Here is a 26,506-nt window from a genome sequence, read left to right as displayed (position 1 = left end):
GCTCTGAACAAAAACTATAACTTGGTAGGGACGATAAATCCAAAAATAGATCGCAATCATTTGCGGTCGGATTATAACTATAATCTGACCGCAAATACGAATGATACATCTCCTAGACTATAGAAGGTGATCGAGGAGATAATGTCTCCCGTCCTCGGGGAGGGTAGATCCTCTGGACCGCAAAAAGCGATCCAGGGGATGGTCTCTTGGTTTGTATTAGTTCAGGGGATGGTCCCCATTCATAGAATAGATGGGGATCATTCATCCCCATCAATCCAGATCAAGGGACCATCCCCTGGATCGTTTTTTGCGGTCCAGAGGATCTGGGCTGGTCCTCGGGCCAGCTCGAAATTTTAAATTTTTGGGTGGCTGTGACGTAAGAAAACGTCACAAATCAAGACCATCAAAATCAATTAAATCTGCCCTAATATTTTCTTTCGTCTCGCCGCCGCGCTCGTCTCCGCCCTCCACCTTCGATTCCGCACAACCATTCCCGGCACCGCGGGTGCTCATCTCTGTTCGCTGTGTGCGCCGACGCCACCGCTTCCTGCTTCCTTCCGTCCTCTATTTCCCTCGGGTTACGAAGCAATCTCCATTCCACCTCTCGAGCGTCAAGAAATTCATTGATGGTAGAACCTCAACACACCAACTGCAAAGCTAAGAAAAAAAAAGATAAAGGCGCGATCTTTTCTCTATATTCCTCTTGACGGTGTAAATCTCCTTTGATCCTTCACTCCATTCTATCCGGTCTGATTTTTTTTCATGATTTTCCGGGATCAGAAACTGTTCGACGAACCCTCCTCAGAGAAATCTTATGTTTTTGGGCATCCGGTGCTATTGGCACCTCCCGAAGAAAGGCCTTTGCAGCTCAGGTTTCTCCCTTAGGAGTCCAATAAGTTTCTTCCATTACCAGACAAACCCAGCGCGTCGGTGTTCATCAGAATCGTGCGTCAAAATTTCGGCAATATTTCCGTCACCTACCCAATCATTACTGAAGTCTTCTTGCAGGATACGAAGAGTTCTGGAATCTAGAAAAGAGTGGTCGGAGTTGGTGGAGATTGAATTACAGAAGCTTAACATTGAGTTAAATACATATATCGTTAACCAGGTGTTGAAGAGCTTGTCAAATTCTTATACAGCCTACCAATTTTATAAGTGGGCGGAATGCCAACCTGATTTCAGGCATGATCATTTCACATTTAAGACCCTCGTCTCCTTGTTGCTCGAAGATCAAAATTTTAGCATTTTGTCAGAGGTTTTGAAAGGAATAAGTGGCAATGAAATTACAGTGCACCGCTCTGTTTATCGAATTATTATTTCAGGATTCATTAGATCTGGCCAGATTAACTCAGCGATTCGTACATTTGAAGCTATGTTTGAATCAGGCTGCCGTATGTTCAGTATTGATTTTAATAAATTTATTGGTGTATTAATTTCAAACAATTGTTTTGACACTGCTGAAAAATACTACAATAGGATGATATTGGATGGATTTACTTTGAACTCATTTACCTACTCAAGATTCATTTCTAGTCTGTGTTTAGTGAACAATCTTCTGTTTGCTGAGAAACTTTTGCAAGATATGGATAGGATTCGTTTAGTTCCAGACATCTGGGCCTATAACATATATTTGAATTGCTTATGCAAACAAAATCGGTTGGAAGAAGCTGTAGAAATTCTTCGTTCAATGTCCCAGAAAGGAAGAGAGCCGGACATTGTCAGTTACTCAACAGTAATCAATGGTTTCTGCATTGCTAAACACTTCTCTGCTGCCTTAGAGCTATGGGAAGAAATATTCAAGAGGGGCATCAAGCCAGCTGTCTCGGCATCTGGTCCATTAATTTTTGGTTTGTGTGATAATGGAAAGGTTGAGGAAGCTTATGAAATAATGATTGGAATGATAAAGATGAATGCTGAGCTAAATGTTACGATTTATAATGCTATCATATGTGGTTTCTGCAAAGTTGGTCGATTTGATAAGGCCCAAGTGCTAGTGTCTTACATGCGAAGAAATGGTTGTGAACCTGACTTGGTCACTTGTAACATATTCTTGAATCATTACTGCGATAGAGGTATGCTCAATGAAGCATGGAAACTGATGGAAAGAATGGAAAATAGTGGAATAAGTCCAGACAAATATAGTTATTCTCAAGTGCTGAAGGGTCTTTGCAAGACTAATCAACTTGATAGGGCCTATTCTTTGATCACGAAATGCATGGAGGTAAAAGGATTATGTGATGTGGTATCCTGCAACATTGTTATAAATTCATTTTGCAAGACCAGAAAATTGGGAGCTGCTTTTAAATTGTGTAAAGAGATGAGTAATAAAGGAATCTATCCAGATGCTATTTCTTATGGTCTTCTAATTCAAGGATTCTTCAGGGTTGGACATGCCCTTCAAGCTCAGGAGTTGTTTCACCAAATGCTTGAGGTTGGTGTTGTTCCAAATGTGAATACATATAACACAATAATACATTACTTATGTAGAAAGGGTGAGATAGAAGCTGCTCGCACATATTTTTTTGACATGGTTAGTAAAGGGCTATCCCCTAATGCAATTTCCTATTCTACTCTCATGCATGGGCTCCTGAAAGCATTTAAAATAAATGAAGCTATCAGTCTATTTCATGATATGTGCCACAATGGAGTTATGCCTAATGAAGTGACGTTTACATTACTGATTCAAGGACTTATGGAGGATGGGAAATTTGTCCTAGCTCATAAGATCAGGGATTATATGATGGAAAAGGGATTTGAACTTGACAAAACCCTTTCTGAAAGACTGATTGTTGCAATGAAGTCCAAGGACCCAGAAGCCAGGTATCAATTGTAAATTTATAATCACCGATATATTGATGTTCTCTTTTCTACAATTCCTTTGGAACAGTGAATTAAGTTAGCAAGTTTGCGTCTCTAGGGAGTAAACCAACATTATCTAACATTTCTACCTTATATTTCTTTGTTTTCTATGCAGTGTCTGAGAGGCCTCAATCATATTTGAGCAGAAAAAACTGCAAATACAGTGCTCCAGGTTCGTGAAAAGGTGTCATCTTAAATAGGAGCTTAATGCCTGTTATGATTGCCATAGAATGAAGAGATTGATCAGGTTTGATCTCTGAGCTTCCCCTAGGAATATAAATAATTTTCCAAAGGGAAGTTTCTAGTCATGCTGCTAAAAGTGCTATATGAAGAGAATTCCCATCATGAACGCTCACATTTTCTTACATTTATTGATCACATGTTACTAGGAAAAGTTCAGCACTTCAAATTTAATTGGATTTGCACAAGTACTGACCAATTATTAAATTAGATTATATTTGTAGCTAATGAAGTATTTTATCTCCTTCAAACTCAAAAAGTGATATATTGCACTGTTTCACCCCGACGGTAGATTTATTAAAGGGTGTCCATACTGTATATTCCATCGAGTATACAACTTCCCTTATATGCATGCATATAATTATAATAGAAAAATAGAGAATCATTAAAATATGGTCATTTTCAGTTCTACGAATATAGACAATAAAAAAAATAATGTCTACTTGACATGCTTTTGACTGCAGGATGGTAATCTAGATATGACTACAACCAGCTTATAAATGAGAGATTTTTTCTCATTTGGTTTAAGATATTCTCCTTAATTTGTTCAATAGGAGGTTAAGAATAAAGTTTATTTACTATATGGACTGAAATTTAGGGTTAATATATATGTCGTGATAATTTAATAATGTTCTTGTTTAGCTAAGGAGTTGAAGGAGACTTACTTGAGGTTGAGGTGGAGTGTGCAGGTGGAGGGTACGATGTTGGTGGTGGTGAGTAGAGATGGGATACTATATTCAATTGTGATAGCAGCACAGTGACCTCCGTTGATTGCAGGAGATTGGAGTCATGATGGTGTTCAAGAAGTTAGGTGGTTCTTGTGCAAACTCCAAGTAATTAGGCACAAGAGATGTGGGTAATGCTTGAGGCAAAGAGGAATGCCAAGTGATGGGTGTATGGGAGTCTACTAAATTGTGGAAGAGGTCTGCATGGGGTAAGAGACCTCACTTGGAATTGAGCTCACAGGCAGATGCACAAGAGTTGCAAAGTCAGTATAGGGTACGAAGTGATCTTTTGATGCTAGGTTTGAAAAGAGAGTTGCTTGACCCATTGTTTGGCGAAGTGGTAAATCTAGCTTTGTGGTGACACATGAGAGAGGTAGAGATTGAACTAGCTTAGACTCTGATACCATTTGATGAAGCATAAGGGGATATGTAGTCTCTCATCGAGAAATAAAATATCTCACATAGAAAATTTAAAATTTCATTAATTGAAAGATGAAACAACAAGAGGGGTTGAGGTCCCTTTTAAATGATTCAGCATTGACCTATCCTTTTAAAAATTACAAATAAATAATTCCTAAAATAAGTTATGCTACTAATTAAAATTTACAATTTTGTCGTCACTACTTCATAGAAACTATTAACTTCCTCTTGCAATGTGGAAACAACTTTTTGTAATGTAGGATAAAGCCGTGTACAATAAACCCAACCATTCCCAGGGACCTCGCATAGGCGGGGGGTTATGCACCGGGCTATCCTTTACTTTAGAGAAAAACTATTATCTTTTTTGAAACCTGTTACAATTTATTACTTCCTGTTTTGAAATTTTATTTTTTAATTTTTAAACCGGATCATTGCCTACATGTGCATATATCTAACTTAAAACTAATGAGACTCAAGTTAGTTGACTTTAACAATCTTCTTTTGTCCTACTACTCTTTCCTGTTGTTATCTAGTAGGATTAAAATTTAAAACTTACATGCTTAGGTTTTGACAGATTAAAATTTTCTGAAAGTCAAAGTTTAATAGGAGTATTATGCTTTACTTAGTTTGGATTGGCTACATTGGCACAGGTGTCTGCCATCTTAACATCCAGAAGACATTTTGAATCTCACATGATGGCAGAGGGGCTTGGGATGAGTTACATCGGGGTGAAGAAGTACATGGGTCCATTTTTACCATAACACCCGTGGTATGTATGAGCTGGCTAAATCTTGATTCTGCTTCACATACAAAAACCATGAACACATTAATCTCTCAATCATGTTCCAATTTTCTACCATAAATCCAATATTTTCCTTAGTACCTCTATATTGTCTTGTTTACTCTGATGGGTACTAACATGATTGGAAATGATGATCTCTACTCATTTTGCCAACTAACTAATTACATATTATGTTTCCTTTCATTTTTGTGTATACATCCAGTCCCAATTATCTGAGGTCAGCTATTCTTGTGCTTGATATACCATTGTAGATTTATTAAAGATTGCAATATGAAGAAAACCTGGAAGATTAAAGGAGAAAAAAATGAGAAGAAGAGGAACTGTTATTATCCTTCAACGAGACATTATATCAATAAATAGAAGATACAAAATACTGAAATAGGAACAAATAGAAGAAAGAAAACATAAGAAATGGAAATTACTAAATCAGAGATCATTTCTAGATTTTCCAAGATTCTTACCTGATTTTATGCAATCCATATCTCAAAAATTATTTCATGATTTTATGCAATTAGGATCTCCTAATTTTCCAACACTCCCTTTCAAGTTGGTGCATAAATATCAATCATGCCCAATTTACTTATTAATTGTTCAAAGTTGACTCTTGCAAATCTCTTCGTCAGGATGCCAGCTATTTGTTGATTAGAAGGTACAAATGGTAAGCAAATGGTTCCAATTTCAATTTTTTCCTTTATAAAATGTCAACTAATCTGAATGTGTTTTGTTCTATCATGTTAAATAGGATTATAAGCAATGCCTATTGTGGCCTTATTATAACTTTAATGGAAGTTCTATGAGTTTCTTTAGCTCGTTAAGTATTATGTATATCCACAACACCTCACAGACTCCCTGAGTCATTGCTCTAAACTCAACTTCTGCACTACTTCTGACTACAACACTATGTTTTTTACTTCTCCATGTTACTAGGTTTTCCATACAAAGGTACAGTATTCTGAAGTATGTTTCCTGTCATTAACCGATCTTACCTATTTGCATCGGTAAACACATCAACATTTCGTTTATGAGTCTTTTTGAAAGTTAGACTTTCTGGGAGTTTTCTTCAAATATCTCAGAATTCTATAAATAACCCCAAGGTGTTCTTCAAACAGTGCATGCATGAACTGACTCATAACATTGACTGGAAAGTAATGTCTGGCAGAGTATGAGATTGGTAAATTAGTTTCCCAACTAACCCTTTGTATTTACTGGTATCAACCATAACACTTCCTTTTTCCTAGAGTTTTATATTAGGATCCATGGAGTCTTTGTGGGTCTACAACCACTCATTCCTATTTCCTTCAAGAGATTAAGGATATACTTCTGCTGAGAGACAACAATACTTTCTCTAGAGCAAGCGACTTCCATACCAAGGATACTTTAATGTTCCCAAATTCTTGATCTCAAATTCAATTGCTAGGCTTTTCTTCAATATTTTTATTTCAATCACATCATTATCTGTAAGAATAATATCATCGACATACATAGTATTGTTGGTGTAATTTTCCCTGAGTCACTTGAGTTGGCCTGAGCTTGAGTTTCCATGTTTGACAATATGAGAGGAAGGAGTCAAATAGGTCACAGTTGACCAGATATTTGACAATATATGGAGATTACTGGTGTAAATTGTCCATATGCAAGATTGACGATCAAAGGTTGACCAGAAGAGTCAAGTAGATCAAGGTTGACCGGATACTTGATTGGGAAGTCCTAACTAGAGGTTAAGCAAGGGCAAGACCAACGGAAAGGTTGACAGAAGAAAAAAATCTAAGTGGGTCAGTGTTGACCAGACACTTGGTATGGGAAAGTCCTAGTGAGTGAAGCCAGGTAATTGAAAAGTCCTGGTGAGTGAAGTTAGACAGTTGGAAAGTTATGGTGAGTGAAGCTGGACAGTTGGAAAATCTCGGTGAGTGAAGTCGGGAAGTTGGAAAGTCTTAGTGAGCGAAGTCAGACAGTTAAGAAGCCCTAGCGAGGGAAGTTAGGCAAATAGTGAAAAGTCCTGATGAGTGAAGCCAAGCAATTGAGAAGTCCTAGTGAGTGAAGCTAGGTAGAGCAGTGAAGTCCTGGTGAGTGAAGCCAGGTGGGAAAATTTTAGTGAGTGAAGCTAGGTGGTGAAAAACCTTGGTGAGTGAAGCCAGACATGTGGAAATCCAGGTGGGTAAAGGTTGACCGAGTGGTGAAAAACCTTGGTGAGTGAAGCCAAACATGTGAAAATCCAGGTGGGTAAAAATTGACCGGACACTTGATGTATGAAAGTCCAAGTGAGTTAAGGAGGACCAGACACTTGGCACGAGGAGAAAAGTCAGTGGGCCAAAGGATTAATTGAACACTTGGTGACGAAGTCCCAACAGGTCACGGTTGACCAGATGTTGGGCAAGGGAACCCTAGACTTGATTAAGCAAATTAGGGTTAGAGCAATCGATTGTTCCTAAGCTAGTTGATTAGGTAATTGATTAGGAGGTTCTTGCGAGAACACAGAAAGAGCCTGAATTGATTGGTTCAATCGATTAGGCTTGGCCGAATCGATTGGTTCAATCGATTAGGGTAGGTTGTCGCGAGAACAGAAGGTGGCAGAATCGATTGGCCAATCAATTTCGGCCATGCTAATCGATTGGGTTAATCAATTAGTCATGTGCTTTTGTCGCGAGAAAATGAATCGATTGAGGCAATCAGTTAAGAAGGCTTAATCAATTGGGATAATCGATTAACGCCTTATTGTGAGTGAACAGAGAGTTGCGGAATCGATTGGGTAATCGATTAAGACTCTTTGAATCGATTGGGATGACTCACCAATCGATTAGGGTTCAAAAAGAGTCGTTCTATAGGTGTGCAAACTGTCGGATGACGTGACGCTTGATTAGGGAAAAGCTGAATCGATTGGGAGGCGTCGAAGAATCCTAAAAAGGGCTTTCGTCAAGATTTGAATATATAGAACTCCCCACCTTCACCAATACTCACTCCAGTTCTTGGGAGCTTAGGGATGAAGTGTTGCTGCATTTCTAAGCATCAAGAGGCATTTCCAAACAAGAAGAGAGCAAGATAGTGTTTCATTATTGTAAATCTTGTAAGATCTCATTTGTATTTGCTTATCCTTTCTCCTTGTTGTATTGGAGTGTTGTACGTGATTTCTCCACCTTCGGATTGTTCCGAGGAGTGTATTTCATAGGGGCAAGTGTGTTCGTGTGTGAATGCTTGGATTAGTAATCTTATCTTGAGGTGGATACCAAGTAAATCCTTGCGTTAGCATTGGTGGAACTTCACTTCGTGTTTTCTGCTGCAAATCATTCCCCCCCCCCCCCAAAAAAAAAAGAGTGTCCCAACAAGTACAACAAGTTTTCCTTCGGTGGAAAATTTTAAGAACAATGTATGATCTATTTATCCTTAAGTGTATCCTTGCTTCTTGACTGATTGAGTATATTTCTCAAACCAAGCTCCCGGAGATTGCTTGAGACCGCACCAAGACTTTCTTAAATTTACACACCTTTAAGCCAAATTTCTCCTTAAAGCCCGGTGGATTACACCTCTTCTAAATCACCATTGAGGAAGATATTTTTTACGTCTAATTGCAGCAAAGAGTAGTCTAGATTAGCAACAATAGATAAAAATAATCACTGTATTTAGTTTTGCAACAAGAGCAAATGTCTCAGAGTAATCAACACCATAGGTTTGAGTGAACCCTTTGACCACTAATCTAGCCTTGTATCTCTCCATTGATTCATTTGAGTTATACTTCATAGTGAAAACCCACGTACATCCCACGGTATTTTCCCTAGCAGTGTAATAATCTTCCAAGTATTATTCTTCTCAAGAGCTCTCATCTCCTCAAGCATAATTTCCATTTTGGAACTTGTAGGGCCTCCTGTACATTTTTAGGAATGTTTATATAGGATAATTGAGAACAAAAAGTGACAAGAGATGAAGACAAATTTGAATATGACACAAACTTTGATATAAATGTTTGGTACAAGATCTCGAAGAGCTATTGGTATGTCAGACTTAGATTGACTATCAGAATTATCAGTACTAGGATGAAGATTCTCCCTTGGCTCAGAATCATGGCTATGCTATAGAGATGATTCATCTATCTCTTTCTAATAATTCTTTCTCAAGTAGACGATTCCCTTCCAAGTTTGTTCCCCTTCCATGAATCTATTACCTGTCATATCATGTTGTGGTATTGTACTAGGTTTTTCACAATTTTATTTTTCAGATTTTTGATTGTCAAATGTAGGCTTGGATTCAGTAAAAGCATCACTCATTATGAGAGGAGTTTCAAAGAACGATCCTTGACTATTTGTTATTTGTACAGAGGTAGTAGGTTCAAACTCAAACATCATTTGACAAAAAACATATCCTTACTGGTAGTAAATGAATCTTCTTTTGAACTCTCCTCCTGAAGATGAATGTTCTTAAAAAAAGATTGCCTTTCAAAAAATGTTTTTTTTAGATATCGGATTATAATTCTTATAACCTTTTTGTGTAGGGGAGTAATCCACGAAGACACATTTCCTTGCCCTTGGCTCATGTTTTCCGGTTATCCTATGTTTGTGAACAAAAGTTGCGCAACTAAACATTTTTAGTGGTAAATTAGCTTGAAAGACGAACAGTAGGAAAATATATTGTAAATGTATTGAATGAAGTCTTAAATTATAGAACTTTAGATGACATTCTATTAATTAATATTGCAGTAGTTAAAATAGCTTCACCTCACAAATATTTTGGTACTTTGGTTGAAAAAAGTAATACTCGGGCGACCTCCAGGAGGTGTTTATTTTTTCTTTTAGCAATACCATTTTGTTGAGGTGCATTTATATACGAACTGTGATGAACTATCCCATTTTCAATGAAAAATTTTCTAAGATCATGTTAAAATACTCCTTCCCATTGTTACTTCTAAAAATCTGTATATTAGTTTGAAATTGAGTCTGCACCATATTGAAAAAATTTTAATGACTTGTTCAACTTCTGATTTTTCCTTTAATAGATACACCCAGCAAAGTCGAGTATGATTATCAATAAATGTGATAAATCATTTCTTATTAGAGGGTGTGTTTATCTTATTAGGGCCTCAAACATCACTATAAATTTTGCTAAACGGTTTTGATGGTTTGTATGGCTGTGAAGAGAAGAATGCGCGGTGGTGTTTTGCAAACTCACATACTTCACAATGAAACAACAATGGATCTTTATTGTGAAATAATTTAGGAAATAAGTGCTTTAAATATAAAAACCTAGATGTCCTAATGTAAAATGCCACAATATAATATTACTGTTTGAAACAGAAATAGATTTAAGGCAGGAACCTCTTGGTTGAGATTGTTTTCTTGATTTAGATTCATCTTCAAGGAAGTAGAGTCCACTTTGTTTAGCACTGCCAATCATCCTCCCTGAGGTCAAATCCTGGTGAGACTAAAAGAAATTAGCTTGACAATTTTGATCATGGACCAATTTACTAACAAATAAAGGGTACAAGATAACTTTGCAACATGAAGAACATCATTTAGAGTGATCATAGGTGATACTACAATAGAACCTTTTCTTGCAATGGCTGAAAGAGAACCATCTGCAATCTTAATTTTTTTAGTTACCTGCACAAGGTTTATATGAAGAGAAAAGGTTAGACATTCCTGTCATATGATCAGTTGCACCTGAGTCAATGATCTAGGCGCAATTAGAATTGACGCTAAGGAAGGTTGTTGTCATGCAATTACCTTTTTTGAGCTATTGCACAAGAATGTTTTTTTTTTTGAGTTTATTTGTTCTTTGGTGAAACGAAGTACATTAGGAATAGATTGCCCCTCTTAATCTGAGATAATAGTCAGAAGCGTACGACCTTCACTATCAGTTCTTTTCTTCCAATTTTTTTTGGCTTCCCATGAATTTTCCAGCATATTTCCCACATGTGTCATGGGTGTTTACAATGGTCGCACCATGGTTTTCCAAAACTCTTGCCATCTTTCTTCGTTTCCTCTTAAAAACCTTTAGTAACTAGGGCAGAACTTTCCAAACTTGTGTTAGAAGAGACTGAGGTAGATTTGTTAAGCATAATAGTTTATCGAGCTTCTTCTCTCTCAACTTTTGAAAATACTTCACGGGTCGTTGGTAGAGGTGTCTTTCTTGAGATTCGACCCTTCATCTAGATTCTTTTTTAGTCCCACCTAGAAAATAAACATCCGATTATTCTTTTGTTGTTTCATAAAACGAATACTATCATCAACACAATTCTAAATATTATCATAGCATAGATCTAGTTCTTGCACATCATCAACTCATTGTAGTAGGAAGTCATATCGTGTTCCCCTTGCTTCGTTTGCCATAGCCTTGATTTTAGGCTAAAAATTTGCAAAGAGTTCTCCAAATCTAAACAAGTGTAGAGCCTCCCATACCTCTTTGGTTATAGGTAGGAACATAAATGACTTTCCGATAGGGGACTCCATGAAATTTACTAACTATGCAATAAGCAATAAATTTTCAAATTTCCAGGCTTTAAATTTAGAGCCTCCATCAGCTGATTTTTTCACTTTTCCGGTAACATATCCAAGTTTATCTTTTCCTTCTAAAATTAGGCGCACAGTTTATGACCATTCTATGTAGTTCTTCCTATTAAGATGCTAATATTAACTTGCAGTGAATTAGAGGATATCTCTGTCAGACCATTGAAAGATATCGGTCAGTTTAAATTTGAGTTCACAGCTGTTGCTTCTCTAGACACCATCTAATCTCTACTTGTAAGATATCAAAAAATTTAAATAGATAGGGTTATTTGGGAAATAGCCTTATAGAATTTTTTCGGAATTTTTAGAAATTTTCTGGGAATTTTTCAGAGCTCGTAAGATGGGTTTTGAGGGGATCAATTTCGAGTACAGATAAGGCCTGTTTGGGATACCTGTTTAGGTGAGGAAATGTTTATAATTATAAGTTATTTTCTTTTCCTTTAATTCCCTTCCCAAGTGCCGTTTTCCCCAAACCCGACGCCGATCTCCTCCTCCCCGATTCCCTCTGCCCGAGCCCCTCTCCGGCGATTTCTCCTCTCCGCCTCTCGGTGTCGCCGGCGCAAGCAACCACCGGAGCTTTGCAGGGCGGGTTCTCCGTCCTCTCCCTCTTGAGGTGTGGATCCCTCCTCCCTTCCTCTCCCTCCTCTTCCTGCCCTAGATCGCCGACGGAGAGGTCTCGTCCACTGCGATTGAGTTCTTGTTGAGTTACCGGAGATAGGACGTTGGAGCTCGAAGGGTACCAATCATCTCCGGCAGAGTAGGCATCCTGGTGGTTGTTTCTTGCGAGCGATCGAGGTGATCCGGCGGAGCTAGGGCACGGCAGCGGGGGAATTGGTTCGCATCTCTCTCGGTAGATTGAGCTCTCTCAGTTCTTCTCCTCTATCTGTTCACTGGAGTTTGACTTGCAACTCCAAAATTGCTGGATCGAAGTGGGCGACATCACCAGGGAGAGTTTAATTGAGGTATGCTTCACCTTGAATCATACGGCTTCAAGATCTTGTTTGATTGATCTTCTTGGTGATGTTCTTTCTGTTCTGGAATAGAGGAAGCATTGGACCAGTATGTGGTGGATCTTCCCAGTTGCCGGTCACTGCCAAGTCCATTTCTTGGAGTTGTGGAGGTCTCGGCTGAAGAGTTAGGGATCTGTTTGAGGTGAGTTTAGTGCTGTGAATTAGGGTTTCAGCAAATCTTTTGCTATATGATTGGTTTTATGGATTGATCATTGGAAGAATTGATTATGGGTATCCTTTGTAGCTTCTGGCAGTGGGTTGTAGGGTTGTTAGCTACTGGTTTGCTGCCATCCCTCAAGGTAAGTGTCTACCACTAGTTTTCTTCTTAGTGTGAAATTGATTCATGGTTAAGGAATTGGAATTTAGCTTTGATATATTGATTTGGATTGAATCTTGGGCTGGTTAGCGGATTTAGAAGGCTTTGTGATGAGTTTGGATTAGTGTTTGATTGATGATGAATTATGTGGAAGAATTTTGTGTGTTGGATTTATGATGTTTGGTGGTCGATCAAATGGATTAAATGTTTAGGATTTGGAATTTGATTGTGATAAGTCGATTCGTGATGGTTATTTAGTAAATGATTTATGTAAATAGACACATGATCATTATTGGTATGTGTTGGAGTGATTAGGGTTTGTATTGGGTTGGTATTTATGGATATAGTGATTGGTTAATATAGATTGTTATGTGATCATTCTTTGGATTATTGGATTGATTGTTGGTTGGGTTTTAAATATGATGAGATTGATTATCAGATTTGATGGTTAGAGGGGGGTCATGAGGATGATTATGCATGTTCGATGTATGATGTGTGGTGGATAATAATGGGATGTAATGGATGGATAATTTTCTGAATTAGAGTAGTGCCCATCTTGGAGTTTGTATTATGTGATGGTTTGATTAATTAGGGGTTGGTTGCATTTGATGAGTTCATGATTGTTATTAAGGATCATTGGATTATGTTTGGATTTAGGAAGAGTTGAATTTAAGGATGTGCCTATGATTTACTTTGGGTTGGATCATTAGGTGGAAACTAAACAGGGTTACCTAATCGACGTAGGATTAGGTATTGGGTTTAGGTTGTTGTTGATTATGTGATTAGCTAAACATTATATATATACCGTGTGATCGCAGGACTTGGATTCGGGACGAGCGTCTCGACATGGGATTTTCGGATGACGATCGACAGATAAGGCGGGTATTTCTTCCTTTACCTCTATGTAGAATTTCTTGTACTTAGTGCATGGTTGTTATCCGATGGATCAGATCGCTTTACCTTATATCATATCTGTTTGTTGACCTCCTGCTAGAGACTTATGCTTGATCTTTGAGGTGTTCCATTTAATTCATATCTGGCCTCAACTCTTGATATCTACTCTATCGTGATTACACGTGTAGAGTATGTCTTGTAGGGATTGTCGGGTGGTTTGTATTATCATGCTGATTGGGTATATGATGTGGACTGTACATAGGTGGGTATGTGTATAGGAGTCATCTGGTTGACCGTGCATTTACATGTGGTGTGTATATCCGTATTTGTTATGTACTTTTGGAGGAGTTGTGTTGATTGCACGTCTGTGGTTTATACACGTGTCCGATGTGTTTTTATTGGAGGATATAGGTTGATTGTATATGTGGGGTTGTCCATGTGTGTCTGGCATGTTCATTGGGGATTATTGGTTGATTATACATGTGTAGTTGTATACATATGTTTGGTGGGATATGTGGAGGTATCATGACGATTATACTCATGTTGGAGTTATGAGGTTTGGGGTTGTTGCATGGATGATGATTATATATATATATCATGTTCATCATTCATTGCATCTGATGACCATTGTCTCCCTTGTGGTGAGAGAGTCATCAGTTGGTTTGGTTTAGCACCGCACACTCGGCCACTCATGGGTAGTGGTAGTTGGAGCGATTCTGCTTGTCCGTGCCACCCGGCCACGAGGTTTAGTGAGATCCGTTGTGGCGGGGGGACCACGATCTTATGTAGTTAGATAGCTCTTAACGGATGTCGCCTCGACCACTATATAGTGGGGTGGAGGGTAGTACAGTCGTCAGACCAAGTCTCTCACGGGTCGTGGTGTTCGGAGAGGTGGCGGGGTGACCGTGGATCGTCGCACTTTGCGTATGATCTGGATGCGTCCGGGGTTATATTTGCATCATGCCTACTAGATACTAGTTGCATGTGTTTGTGGTATGTTGCATTTGTTTGCGATATGATTGTTGCATATGGTTGTTACTGCATACATATCATTTATTTTACATGTATATGCGATCGTATATATTGCACATGTGTCACGGTATATCTGTTGTAGATCCGGTGAGTTTACTGATCATCGTACCATGTGATTCCAGATTGGGTATGTATCCGTCGTTATGTTAGTTGTGGTTTGTACGGTTTATATGTCAGGTTATTATGTCAGGTATGTTCGGATGCATTGATTATGATGGTATGATCATGTTCTTATTCCCTACTGAGACTGTATACTTGTGATCTCCATGTTTTATTTGTAGACCGTGCACTGTCTTTTCTATTACCCGCTGAGTTACCTATACTCACCACCGCATGTATATCTTCATGTTTTCAGGTAGATGGTTGGAGTGTCGCTCGGAGTATCCTGTCTGCCGGGTCCTACGTCACATCCGAAGATCGTGATTGTTTTCTTTTGTATATTCTTTTATTATTTTCGGCATTGTATTTGTGTATAGCCATGTGGCTATCTTATGGTTTTGTTGTTGTGGTTATTGTATAAAGCCTAGCCGGCTAGCAGTGTGTTGTTTGTGTTGTATTGGGTTTTCCGTTTTCGTTTTTTCCGCTGTGTTAGTTTTCAGTACAGCCGTGTGGGCTGTTTTATATATAACTGCGTGGTTGTGATTGTTTCATTCCAGCCGTGTGGGCTGTTATTATAACTGCGTGGTTGTGTATATAAATATTCCAGCCGCATGTGGCTGATGTATATTTCGTTTGTAGTGATGCTTCATATTGTCACCGGTACAGGGGAGATGTTGCCGGATTTTTGTCTGGCAGAGACTCCTTTGGGGGCGTGACACTACTTATGGTGTCGGTTAAGATAGTCTTCCATTGATGTTGATTTGCCATGGAAAAAAAAACTAGATCGAACTTAGGGCTTTGATACCATGAAGAAAACCAGGAAGATTGAAGGGAAGAAAATGGGAAGAAGAGGAATTGTTATTATTTTTCAACTAGACATTACATCAATAAATAGAAGATACAAAATAATGAAATAGGAACAAATAAAAGAAAGAAAACATAAGAAATGGAAATTACTAAAATTAGAGATTATTTCCTGATTCCCAAAGATTCTTTCATAATTTTATGCAATTCATATCTCAAAGATTATTTCTTGATTTTATGCAATCAGGATTTTCTAATTTTCCAACCCAATACATTGCCTCACTAAAGTGATGTTGTCACTATTCATTTTTTTTCTTCTCTTGTTTTCCTATAAAAAATAGATCAACTGTGTGACTCAAATATCCAAGTTTCTTTACTTCGTGTTGATTTATAGTGCTTGATAATTGATCAGTTGCCCATTTTTGTAATCATAGGGTGTCTACTTGTGACAAACGTACTATTGCTATGGCACGGTGGGGATCTGCACTTGTTCTATTCACATACATAGCCAGGATGGTTTGAAGGGGTTAACTAATGCTTAAAAGATAGTGATAATCAATGCAAACTACATGGCAAAGCATCTAGAGGTACATTAATTGAAGCTTTATTTACAAGTTGCAACTTCATATGAAGATTTTTTTATCATGCAAAATGTTCATTTACTTTGTAAATGTTTTGCTCAGCTGGTAATGAAATTTGTTTGATAAACTACTATACTTGAGAAAATAAAGGGAAATGAGAAAGGAAAGAAACTGAGAATAAAAGAAAAGACGATGAAGATTAATATTTGTTTCATCCATTTTGATTTTCTTTTTCTTTAACAACCATTCTGTTACTCCAGAAGTATTGTCCTATTCTTTTATGAGTAGTCAAAGGAATTGTTGCCCCCATATTCGTTATAGTCTTGAGGGGGTTCAAGGTGATTAAAATCAGCATGGTGTCATCTGGTAATTGGCCTTGCTACGCATATGATTCTGATAATTATGGAGATTTGAAGTTTTTTTGGACAACTGCGGGTATTTAGCCTGAAGATGTTGCCTAACGCTAATTTATTATGGATTCCATGCACCAAGAATGTTTTGGCAGTGCCAGGGATGCTCATGATTGAACCTACGACAGAGTGAAATCAAGGTATTCTACCATATTTTTGCTTACTAGCTCACCATCGGTCTTTAACAATGCAGTCTTCCCTTGCAGTGGTCAACAGATTCAGTGGCACTCTTATTTCGATAAAGGAACAAATTGCTGGAAAAACTGATATTAATAACAATGTTCTGAAGGTACAAGGAGGATTTAAAACTGTATCCTCGGGACGGTGCGGTGGTTAAGACATGGAGTATTACCATATGAGATCTTGGGGTTAAAACTTGGTGTGTCCGAGCATGCTTCCCTCCCCTGCTTTGCCACTTGTACTAATGGCTAGTAGTCATATGTGATTTACCTCCTCCGTGTTGGTTTAGGGATAAATTGACGGGGGTGCTAGAGACGAGCAAATCATCTTTTACCACACAAGGAGTATTTAAAACTATTCATAGTAATCTTAGTTCTTTGACATAGTTGATATGTTGGAGCATTTGCCATTTAGTATTTTCTCTCAGGAAATTAACACAAGAAATCAATCAGATGTTCACCCTCCACTGCTTATGGGCGACACATCGAATAAACCCTAGACCAAGGCCTTGCTGCTTGGTTCCGAGGCACCAAGTTCTAGCCCACTACAGGTACTTGAGCTCCCTCCTTGATTATCACAAGCAAACAGACAAACCATAATGTATTGCCTTTGCCTATCTTGTTAGAATGTGTCGATACTTATTGTTCTTCCTGTGTCGCAAATGGCCAAGCTGCAGCTGTAAATGCATAAGATAATGGAGGGAGTTTTCTTCTCTGGTTACCCCCATCGACCAACACTGTACGTATCCAAATGTGGAATTTCTTGCTCCTATGCCAAAGCTACCACAACACTTTCTCCTGTCATAACATGCCACCCTCTGCAGCATATTCGAAGCTCGGTTACATGACATTCTGTCAAGTTACAAGTCAGATGCTTCTCATTAGTATAGCTTTAAATTTCATACCCTTGAGACTTTTATTTTGAGCACAGTCGATCCATTAAGGTGAAGTGATTATATATACTCGAAGGTCTCAGGAACGAATAGATGCTTTCTAACTTTCATTTTGAGCATTGTAGGTCTAGTAAAATGAAGTTATCATTTCACTTTAATAAACTTGCAATGTTTAAAAATCTTATTGCAAGGCCCACTAATATGCTATGAGAGGTTCCATAAATTTATGTATGTTCATAAACTTCTATTTTGAAATAGTTATTTTATCCACTTGTAATGCTCAAACGGCAAGTATAGAATATGATTATGCTTTATTTATTCATGTTCTTTGACTTTTATTTTAAGTATTGTAAGTCTATTTAGGTGAAATTTAATAGAATAATGTAAGTATGAGATTACCATTATACTTTTATACCTTCAAAATGCTAATGCTAGGTTATGATCCTAAATCTCCTAGGAACCCATATATAACTTAACCAAAAGTCGAGAAGAGAATCCTGAATGGCTAAGGTTAAAAAACTATGATAGGGATAGAGTCCTTATTAAGTCATTTATTTAATTGGCCCTAATTTATTTCAAATAAATTCTTTATTATTACTAGCGATCATATATACGCGTTGCGTAATATAATTTCGTTATATCAAGTGAGGCAATGTAGGGAGAGATTTGAGGGAAGAATTTTTTTTTGATGGGGGTAAGACTTTAATATTTTTATAATTTTATACATTTCTATGAGTATTTACAAAAAATTGAGGTGGGGCAACTGTCTCACTAAAACTATACGTGACTCCACCCTTGGTTACATGTGTAATATAATATATGGTTACGTGTGTAATATAATATATGTGCGAATAACGAACTCTTCTTCATAAAAAATTAATTTAATTCTTTATATTAGATATTAAACTGATAAGAACAAATATTATACTTAATCTTAGCCAAAAGATCATCCTTAAATTGAATAAGGATGCACTAAACTAATGTAATAGTGCAATGCTAGGGTGAATCCTAGTAGGTAACGAACTCCCCTTTATAAAAAATTTAATTTAATATCATATTTGATCTTAGTCAAAAAGTTGAGAAAAGTATCTTTTTAACATTGTCAGCTCAAGGTACAAATTCTAAGATGTGAGATTAAAGAGAATTCTAGATTTCTAATTGATTAATGAGAAAAATTATTAATAATACATAGTATCAAACTTTAAATCCTTAATTCATTAAAAAAAAATTCTTAATAATACGTCGTAGCTGATTCTCAAACTTAGATCATTGATTAATTAATGAGAAAAATTCTCAATAATATACCACAATTGAGTTTTGAACTTTAGATCTCTGATTAATGTATTTATAGAAATTATTAATAAATTTTATAATTATTTTCAATGTAAAAAAAAAATGACATTAACATAATTTTATTTTGGGTTCATCAAAATTAATTAGTAAAAGGTAGTTTCTTAATAAAATAATAAGATTTATAATAATAAATTAATTATCTAATAATTATTTGAAATAACTATTTCTTAGTTATCCCCTTAGTTAGTTTACATGTGTATTGAATCTCTAGCAAACCAGGACAATGTAAATTTGTTATCCTACCTAAAGGTGCATCTTCATTGGTTTTTATACTTAAGTTGATGTTCTATTTTGAATATCACTTTATATACTTTAATATCACCAAATGTTTAGAATTAAAGTATTAGACAAGTTCTATTATTTATGAATATTTAATAGAAATATTAAAATATTTCCTATATTTAAGTATTAATTTGAAATTATAAAAGTTTGAAAAGGAATAAGAGTATTAAGGATTTTGAAATATTTAAGGATTTTTTTAAACAAATGAAAGGAAAAACTTTACGTGCTGAAGTGAAATATTCCAATTTCGATTCCCAGAAGAGTTGTTCGGAAGCTGCGCCTGCGCCGTCCGTCCGTCCGTCGGGACCCATTTACCTCCAGACACAGACACGTATTGCTTTGTATCGGGCGTGTGGAAGCTCGATCTGGCCTTCCCCGCGGTGATCGTGTCCTCATTTCTTCCCCTCCTTACAAGAAGGCCGCCATGGAGGATCGCCGCCTCCTCCTCCTTTTCCTCTCCCCTCACCGCCGTATACCGTTCTAACGCCGCCCCGATCGTGTAGCCCACGCCGTAGCACATACGCCATGGTCAGCGAGGACGGCCTCCACGAGGACCGCTACCATCTGCACCACCAGAACAAGACTCCCGGAGGCGGACTCGTCGTCGGCAATTACTGCCACGATGTCCTCTTCCGAGGTGGCTCTCCCGTGAGCCAGACCCTCGGCGGCGCCGCCTCCTTCGTCTCCAACGTCCTCGACGCCCTTTCTCCCTCCCCGCTCATCTACATCGCCAAGGTCGGCGACGACTTCGCATATCACGTCCCCCACCTGCCCCGCGTCGCCTCCTCCCCAACCACCCTCTTCCACGCACAATTCCCTCCGGCTCCTTCCCACGGAGGGTACCACGGCGATCGCATCCTCCGGCGCGTCCGAGCGTGCGACCCAATCTCCCCCTCTGACCTCCCCGACGAGGCCAGGTTTGAGTTCGGCCTCGCGGTGGGAGTCGCGGGGGAAATACTGCCGGAGACCCTCGCCCGCATGCTCGATCTATGCAGCGTCGTTCTGGTCGATGTACAAGGGATTATTCGATCATTCGATCCGATCGATGGTACGGTCGGCCTCGTGCCTCTTCGAAGCACCGGATTCTTCCATCTCCTTCCGCGAATTGGGTTCCTCAAGGCCTCAGCGGAGGAGGCGCCCTTCGTAGACATCGAAGAGGTGCGGAAGTGGTGCTGTGTCATTGTGACTCAAGGGAAGGACGGGTGTCGGATCTACTGGAAGGACGGAGAAATGGACGTATCTCCCTTCCAAGCTGAGGAGGTCGATCCCACAGGGGCTGGTGATAGTTTCTTGGGTGGGTTTGTGGCTGGGTTGGTTTGGGGATTGACGATACCAGATGCAGCGCTTCTGGGCAACTTCTTCGGCTCGCTCACCGTTACTCAAGTCGGGGTTCCAAAATTTAACGACAGGATGTTGAAGGTTTGGTTTTTCTGTGCTTTTCATTGGTTCTTCATTGCTAAAATATCTACTACTTCTGCATGCTGCTGGCTTGAATTGATTTTAGGTGCTTGAAAGCTTGTGCACCATTTGAACTATCTTGATATATCTTCATGAAGATTACAGTCATCGTTATGGATTTCTTCTAAAAACAACTATGAGCATAAAAAGGTCACAAATTTCTTCTTACAGCTCGGTTTGGAACCAAAAGTTATTGAATTGTCCATACTTTCAGATAATTTCAGTGTTTGAAATGATAAGCATTTTGGAGTTAGAAATTTAAACTTTAATTCACACCTGAAATCTTTAAATCCCATCTGCTCTTGCTACTTGAATGTCCAAATCTAGTTTAGTACTTTGTGCCCCCTGAGAGAATCATTGAATTTCGTGAAGTACATTAGAAAATGAGTTTTCTTTGATCTCTTTCTGCTTACAATTCTGCCAATCGATTCAACCTAACTATGAATCTGTTGGCTGTCCTTGAACAGATTCATATTATCTTAATTTAGTTTCTCTTGTCGTATCTTCCTTTGGATCTACACCTGATTGCTTCTTGATAGTATTCTGTTTTTCCCATCTTTTCTAATAACATTCTGTATTCATTTTAGCATTCTCATCTATACTAAACATTTCTACTCCATGATTCCTAGCTGCCATGCCTCATACAGTTATAATAACCAGTTTTGTGGATGTAAAAAACAAGAGCCATACCTGATGAATTAGATATCAGAAAATTAGTGTTAAGGTTGTACTTACAATAGAGAAAAAAATAGGAATGTGTATGAAACTTACCTGGACCAAGAACAGTAAAAGCTCATTCAAGTTAATCATCCAATAGAAGATTTGAGCATCCTTTGGTCTGCTTCTAAAAGTATAATTATTTCTTTCACACCTTAATGCTCAATCCACCTAATCTAAAACCTATGGTTAACTACAAATCTGCTTTTCTGATTAGTTTTGGGAAGGAATTGAAAATAGTATTTCAAATTTATGAAACTTTTCTGGTTAGTTTCGTGGTTACTCACGACATTTTGCACGATCACACTGGAATTGGAGATGCTTCCTACCAAATAAAAAAATTAGCATGCGAGTCTACACTAAGGTAAAATTTTCCCTACTTTGGAGTTCCACTGTATGGTGGACGTCAAATAAGTTTGTCAAAGCATATTAAGGGGATCCTAGCATACCAAATAGGATGATGTTATAATGCAGATTTTCTGAAATCGAGATTGACTATTCGAAGAAAAGGACCAGAGAAGGGTGTCATACCATACTGAAATTGATTTGCACATCCACAGTGATAGTCCTGTAGGTCATGCATCTACGTGTTGTGAATTAGAAACCTTTAACTCTTGCTATACTATAGTAATTTGAAAGGTATAGGAATATCGATATTCAATAGTTTTTATTTCCTTTGTTTTTGTAAAAAGGTATCTTTGCAGAGAATTTGGGACACAATTGTTTGTTTATCTGTGTTTCAGGTGGGCATTCTTCTATTAGATTTCATGCCATATTTCATGGAGCACTTCGTATGTTTGTCAAATTCTTATCTGTTCTTTCAACTGCAACTGCTTCTGTGTTCTAAAGGTCCTTTGTCACATAAAAATCGAGGGTCTGTATCAATCACCTGTTTGCCCCTAGTGACATTTAGTTCCGAATACTGATACAGAACATGAAATGTGTTAAGGTGTCAGAACAAGACTAGTTGCTTATCTCTAATAAAGGAGAGGAATTTTGATTTGAATTTTAGTTACACTTGTAATTTAACAACAGTTCAATGACATATGTAAAAGAAACATCACTTGATTTGACTGTCTTGTCCATGTCAAACTGAAATGCTTTTCCTTCTTTCTTGGAGTTGAAGTTTGAACAAAAAAGCATGCTTATTTGAGCTTGCCAGAATAATTTATCAAAATAATTAAAAGTATATATTTCAGGTTGTATATGCTAGAGGTTAGAAGTTTGACAAAGAAGGAACATGCTTTTAGTGCAAATTTCACTGTTGAAAATCACACCATTAAATGCTTTGACGACAATGAAACAAACACAATTGGGAGGCTGAAAATAACTCTGCTGTTAAATGCTTAAAATTAATCACTTTTGTTCATTCATTTCTAGCCCTCTAGAATCATTTGTTTCAAGGATTATGCGAGTCCTTAGTAAATTAGTCTGATAGTATGTGCATTCCTGTTTGGTTTGCATGGGATTTCAATTTATCAAGTAAAATGAGTTTCCCTTTCATCTATTGAAGTATCAAATTATCCTTAATTTTGGTTAATCAGATAATTCATACATAAACTGTAAGCCCAATTTTGATTTGTTTTTAGCAATGTCATTCATACATGAAAAATACGAACGTGCAACTTTAAAATCAGTATTTCATTTGATAGAGGTGGACGGAAAAGCTATCTAGGACACTTATTTAAAGACAATTTTGTTTTATTGTTTTTACTATTTTCTTAGCTAGACTTTTTTTTCTCCATTTATGTTTTCCCCTTCCCCCACAATACAATTGAACAGGTGTTTAATACCAAATGTAGTAGTTTATCTGTATCGAAATGGTGCTCCAGTAGTTCACCTCTGTTTAAGAAATGGAAAAGATGGTCTAGAAAATTTAATAATCTTGTCAATGTCGTGTTTGGAAAACACAGATGTTTTATAACCGCTAAATTAGTATACAAAATTCAATTTTTTCTTGGGGATTCAGATTCAATTAGTCCCATATTACCTACATTTTTGAGCCTTTAAGATTCTAATAGAGCTGGCTGATTCAAGGCAATCCTATATGCTTAAAGTTTTGAATGATACTCTTCAAACAACTTGCTGAGATACCAGAAAAAGTGCACACTTGCTGTTTTAAGAATAAATTATACAGTTTAAATTGATTGCTACCAGAATCGAAATGTTTTCTGGTGATACATTTTCTTTCTTTTCTGGTTTATCACAATGGCATCTACATTATTTATCCCACAGTGAGAAGAAAACTAACGAAATTCTTGTTTGTGGAAACGAAATGAATATCTGGTTTATCTCACACTGGCGCCCTCTTATTGTTCTTCTCTGTTCCAGCATGTGAAAGAAGAGCTGAGGAGGGTTGGTCAGCCTGATGTTCGATCATCCGGGAGTAGTTTTTTGTTGGATTTTGGTAAGTCAGATATGCACCGAATTTTCCAAGAAGGCCTCGTTGAAGCCGCCAAGTTAACAAACGGCAATTGCCACACTAACTCGGTTACCGGCAAGGACGATGACAAGAAGCTCAGCAATAACAAGCCATGATGAGTAAGCCATTATCATATGCAATGATAATTGATATGCTGTTACTATAGTTATATGCTCACTCTTTTCTTATTACATGTTGCATTTCTCATTTTTTTTAAAAATACAATCTTAGATTTAGACATCGACATACTTCGGCCTTACTAATGAAGAAAACAGATGTCGCCAAATATACAATGAACTCTTTGTTTGTTTTTTGGGCGTGCGTGTCTTGTCTTGGCATACGTGCCTGATTATTTAACTAATAAGTTAGCCAACAATAGCTTTACTTAGGTGGTGTTTGGTTTAGAGTGCAGGAATGAGAATGAGAATGAGTTTGATAGTAGACTGGAATGTGAATGAGTTTAATTATTTCAATACTATTGTTTGGTTTATAAGTTTTGATTAGGTATGATTACCAATGCTACTGTTTGGTTTACCAAAGGTTTAGGAATACAATTCCATGCTGACGAACAATAAAGTCGAAACAGCTTAAATAAAGTATTTTTCAATGAACTAATATTTAATAGATATGGACAGAATGAAAAGGCAAAGAGAAACATAAGTTTCAGGTAGTTTTGATTTAGAAGAAAAGGAATTCTATCATCATACTAAGAAAATTTCCAGCTCAAGGCTCTGCTTAAGATTGCGAAGGCTCATATGAACAAATGTAATCTAAAGTGTTAGCAAAAAAACTTGGGGAATCGTGCATCTACAACAGGAATGAAAATGTTAGTTGCCATGCCAATTCTTAAACCTGCAACTCAAGCAGCAGCACACATCGATTTTACAGAGAGATATATAGATTCTGATTCATCATGAATTAACGATAGTCTACATCAAAATGAGCTGAGACGAGGTTAGGTTACAGATGTGGATTCCAAAAAATTGTCCAAGTACTCTTTCAGCTTAACTTTGGTGATTGCACCCTCTCTTTGACTTTCTGGAACCTCTTGACCATTTTTGAAGATTACGAGTGATGGCAAGCCGTAAATTTTGTACTCTGAAATCAACTCAGGATTTGCATCATGATCAATATTGGGAGTACCATGGTGGATGCATTTCATCAAACAACATGAGGAACAAATTGCAACTGTTGTCGCACGAAGAGGACGCTGCAAATACCAAACGAGCTCAGTAAATAGTGGGAGGGCAGTCAGAGCAAAGCGTACCAAGTAGAGGGATAGCAGCGGAAGAAAACGGCCTTCTTCCCAGTTTGATTTTCGAGAACGTAGACGTCCTGCCGGTACTCGCGGCAGTCAAAGTATGACTTGGCCAGGTGGTAGCGATCATTGCTTCCGCCGTCGAACCCATCATCGGCAGGTAGAGGCGTGCTGACATAAGATACGCCGCCTTGGGGCGTGACAGCGGCCTCGGCTGACGCGGGAGCTGAAGAGTCAGAGCGGACGCAGCGGCGACAGGAGGCATCAGGGTGCAGGTGGGAGAAGGAGCCGAAGCCGCTGGCTGCGGAGGTAGAGGGGCCAGCACTGGCACGGGCGGAGACAGCTGACGGGGATGCCGAAGGGAGAACGTTCAGATCTACGAGGAGTTCCAAAGCCCTACCGGGGAGGGAAAGAGGGTTAGACATTACGATAGTATCAAGGAAATCAAGGATAGGGATCGAGAACCATTTGGCGGCACAGTAGAGGCCGCGATCACTGAGATGGCGGGCGGCGGATCGAAGCTCCACTCGGTAGCTCTCTTTGGAATTCATTCTGATCTCAAATTTCATCGGCGTTCGGAGTGTCGACGCCGATTGCTTCATTGCGGCAGACGACGGCGAGGTGGGGTTTTGGTTCGGGTGTCGACGCCGATTGTTCTTGTTCCTCTGAAATCAACTCAGGACTTGCGTCGGAGAGGACGCTGTTGTCGCACGAAGTTGGAAGCGTTGTCGTGGGGCGCTGTTGTCTTGAGGATGGTGGTGTCGCACGAAGCTAGTGAGGGGAAAATAAAGGAAAGAAAAAAAAACCAAAAAAAAAAAAAATATCGGCAACGAAACTCATCGACGGAAATGAATTCTAAACCCACCTAGTTAATTGGGTTTTGTTCATTCCTAAACATTTAGGAATGATTCCTAAATTTGTATTCTCAAACCCATTAACCAAATACCATATATTTCTATTATTCCATTCTCTCATTCTCAAACCCCTAAACCATACACCCTCTTAATCTTAATGTTTTGAAGTTAATGTGCGACTGATTCTCATACTTGTTCTTGCTTCATGCGTGTTTAATGGCTTTATTCTCGTATCAATAAATTTGGTCATTCTCTATACTAATGGCTTAAAAAGAAATAATCTTTTAATATATAATTAAATGATTTTAATTATTTTGACATATTATGTCTTAAAATTAAGACATTATTATTATTATTATTATTATTATTATTATTATTATTATTATTATTATTATTAGCTATTGTCA

At 38.0% G+C, this 26,506-nt stretch overlaps 3 protein-coding genes across 23 annotated transcripts; 2 read left to right on the top strand and 1 right to left on the bottom strand.

Moving 5' to 3' along the window:
- Nucleotides 1-439: 439 nt before the first annotated feature.
- Nucleotides 440-17,865, top strand: LOC121992413 (pentatricopeptide repeat-containing protein At1g13040, mitochondrial-like). 20 transcript variants are annotated; one of them, XM_042546755.1, is made up of 8 exons: nucleotides 440-2,820; nucleotides 2,975-3,106; nucleotides 4,895-5,013; nucleotides 16,127-16,823; nucleotides 16,890-17,062; nucleotides 17,153-17,207; nucleotides 17,291-17,413; nucleotides 17,540-17,865. In XM_042546755.1, the coding sequence occupies exons 1-2, from the start codon at nucleotides 815-817 to the stop codon at nucleotides 2,979-2,981; spliced, it is 2,013 nt and encodes a 670-aa protein (XP_042402689.1). In that variant the 5' UTR covers nucleotides 440-814; the 3' UTR covers nucleotides 2,982-3,106; nucleotides 4,895-5,013; nucleotides 16,127-16,823; nucleotides 16,890-17,062; nucleotides 17,153-17,207; nucleotides 17,291-17,413; nucleotides 17,540-17,865. The 20 variants fall into 20 exon arrangements, with proteins under 20 accessions (XP_042402689.1, XP_042402686.1, XP_042402682.1 ...); XM_042546752.1 differs by having other exon boundaries at nucleotides 16,127-16,279; nucleotides 16,534-16,823; nucleotides 16,890-17,413; nucleotides 17,489-17,865; XM_042546748.1 differs by having other exon boundaries at nucleotides 17,153-17,413; nucleotides 17,489-17,865.
- Nucleotides 17,866-19,619: 1,754 nt separating this feature from the next.
- LOC121992411 (inositol 3-kinase-like) lies at nucleotides 19,620-24,375 on the top strand. 2 transcript variants are annotated; one of them, XM_042546744.1, is made up of 2 exons: nucleotides 19,620-20,809; nucleotides 22,309-23,890. In XM_042546744.1, the coding sequence occupies exons 1-2, from the start codon at nucleotides 19,916-19,918 to the stop codon at nucleotides 22,489-22,491; spliced, it is 1,077 nt and encodes a 358-aa protein (XP_042402678.1). In that variant the 5' UTR covers nucleotides 19,620-19,915; the 3' UTR covers nucleotides 22,492-23,890. The 2 variants fall into 2 exon arrangements, with proteins under 2 accessions (XP_042402678.1, XP_042402677.1); XM_042546743.1 differs by lacking the exon at nucleotides 22,309-23,890 and adding an exon at nucleotides 23,897-24,375 and having other exon boundaries at nucleotides 19,625-20,809.
- Nucleotides 24,376-24,882: 507 nt separating this feature from the next.
- LOC121992412 (anaphase-promoting complex subunit 8-like) lies at nucleotides 24,883-26,066 on the bottom strand. The gene is made up of 2 exons (XM_042546745.1): nucleotides 25,711-26,066; nucleotides 24,883-25,641 (listed from the first exon to the last, which is right to left on the bottom strand). Exons 1-2 carry the CDS (start codon nucleotides 25,845-25,847, stop codon nucleotides 25,239-25,241), a joined length of 540 nt encoding a protein of 179 aa, XP_042402679.1. The 5' UTR covers nucleotides 25,848-26,066; the 3' UTR covers nucleotides 24,883-25,238.
- Nucleotides 26,067-26,506: the final 440 nt, after the last annotated feature.

The sequence above is a fragment of the Zingiber officinale genome, chromosome 6B, assembly GCF_018446385.1.
Source record: "Zingiber officinale cultivar Zhangliang chromosome 6B, Zo_v1.1, whole genome shotgun sequence".
NCBI lineage: Eukaryota > Viridiplantae > Streptophyta > Magnoliopsida > Zingiberales > Zingiberaceae > Zingiber > Zingiber officinale.
Note: the sequence above shows the minus strand (reverse complement) of the source record. Positions and strands in the feature narration are given on the sequence as shown.

What these genes read in the sequence shown, in the direction of transcription:
- LOC121992412 (XM_042546745.1), bottom strand. Translation starts at nt 25,847, where the DNA reads ATGAAGCAATCGGCGTCGACACTCCGAACGCCGATGAAATTTGAGATC. An exon ending in CTCTACTGTGCCGCCAAATG is followed by an intron (nt 25,642 to 25,710) that starts GTTCTCGATCCC and finishes CCTCCCCGGTAG; the next exon opens with GGCTTTGGAACTCCTCGTAG.
- LOC121992413 (XM_042546751.1), top strand. Translation starts at nt 815, where the DNA reads ATGTTTTTGGGCATCCGGTGCTATTGGCACCTCCCGAAGAAAGGCCTT.
- LOC121992411 (XM_042546743.1), top strand. Translation starts at nt 19,916, where the DNA reads ATGGTCAGCGAGGACGGCCTCCACGAGGACCGCTACCATCTGCACCAC. An exon ending in TTAACGACAGGATGTTGAAG is followed by an intron (nt 20,810 to 23,896) that starts GTTTGGTTTTTC and finishes TCTCTGTTCCAG; the next exon opens with CATGTGAAAGAAGAGCTGAG.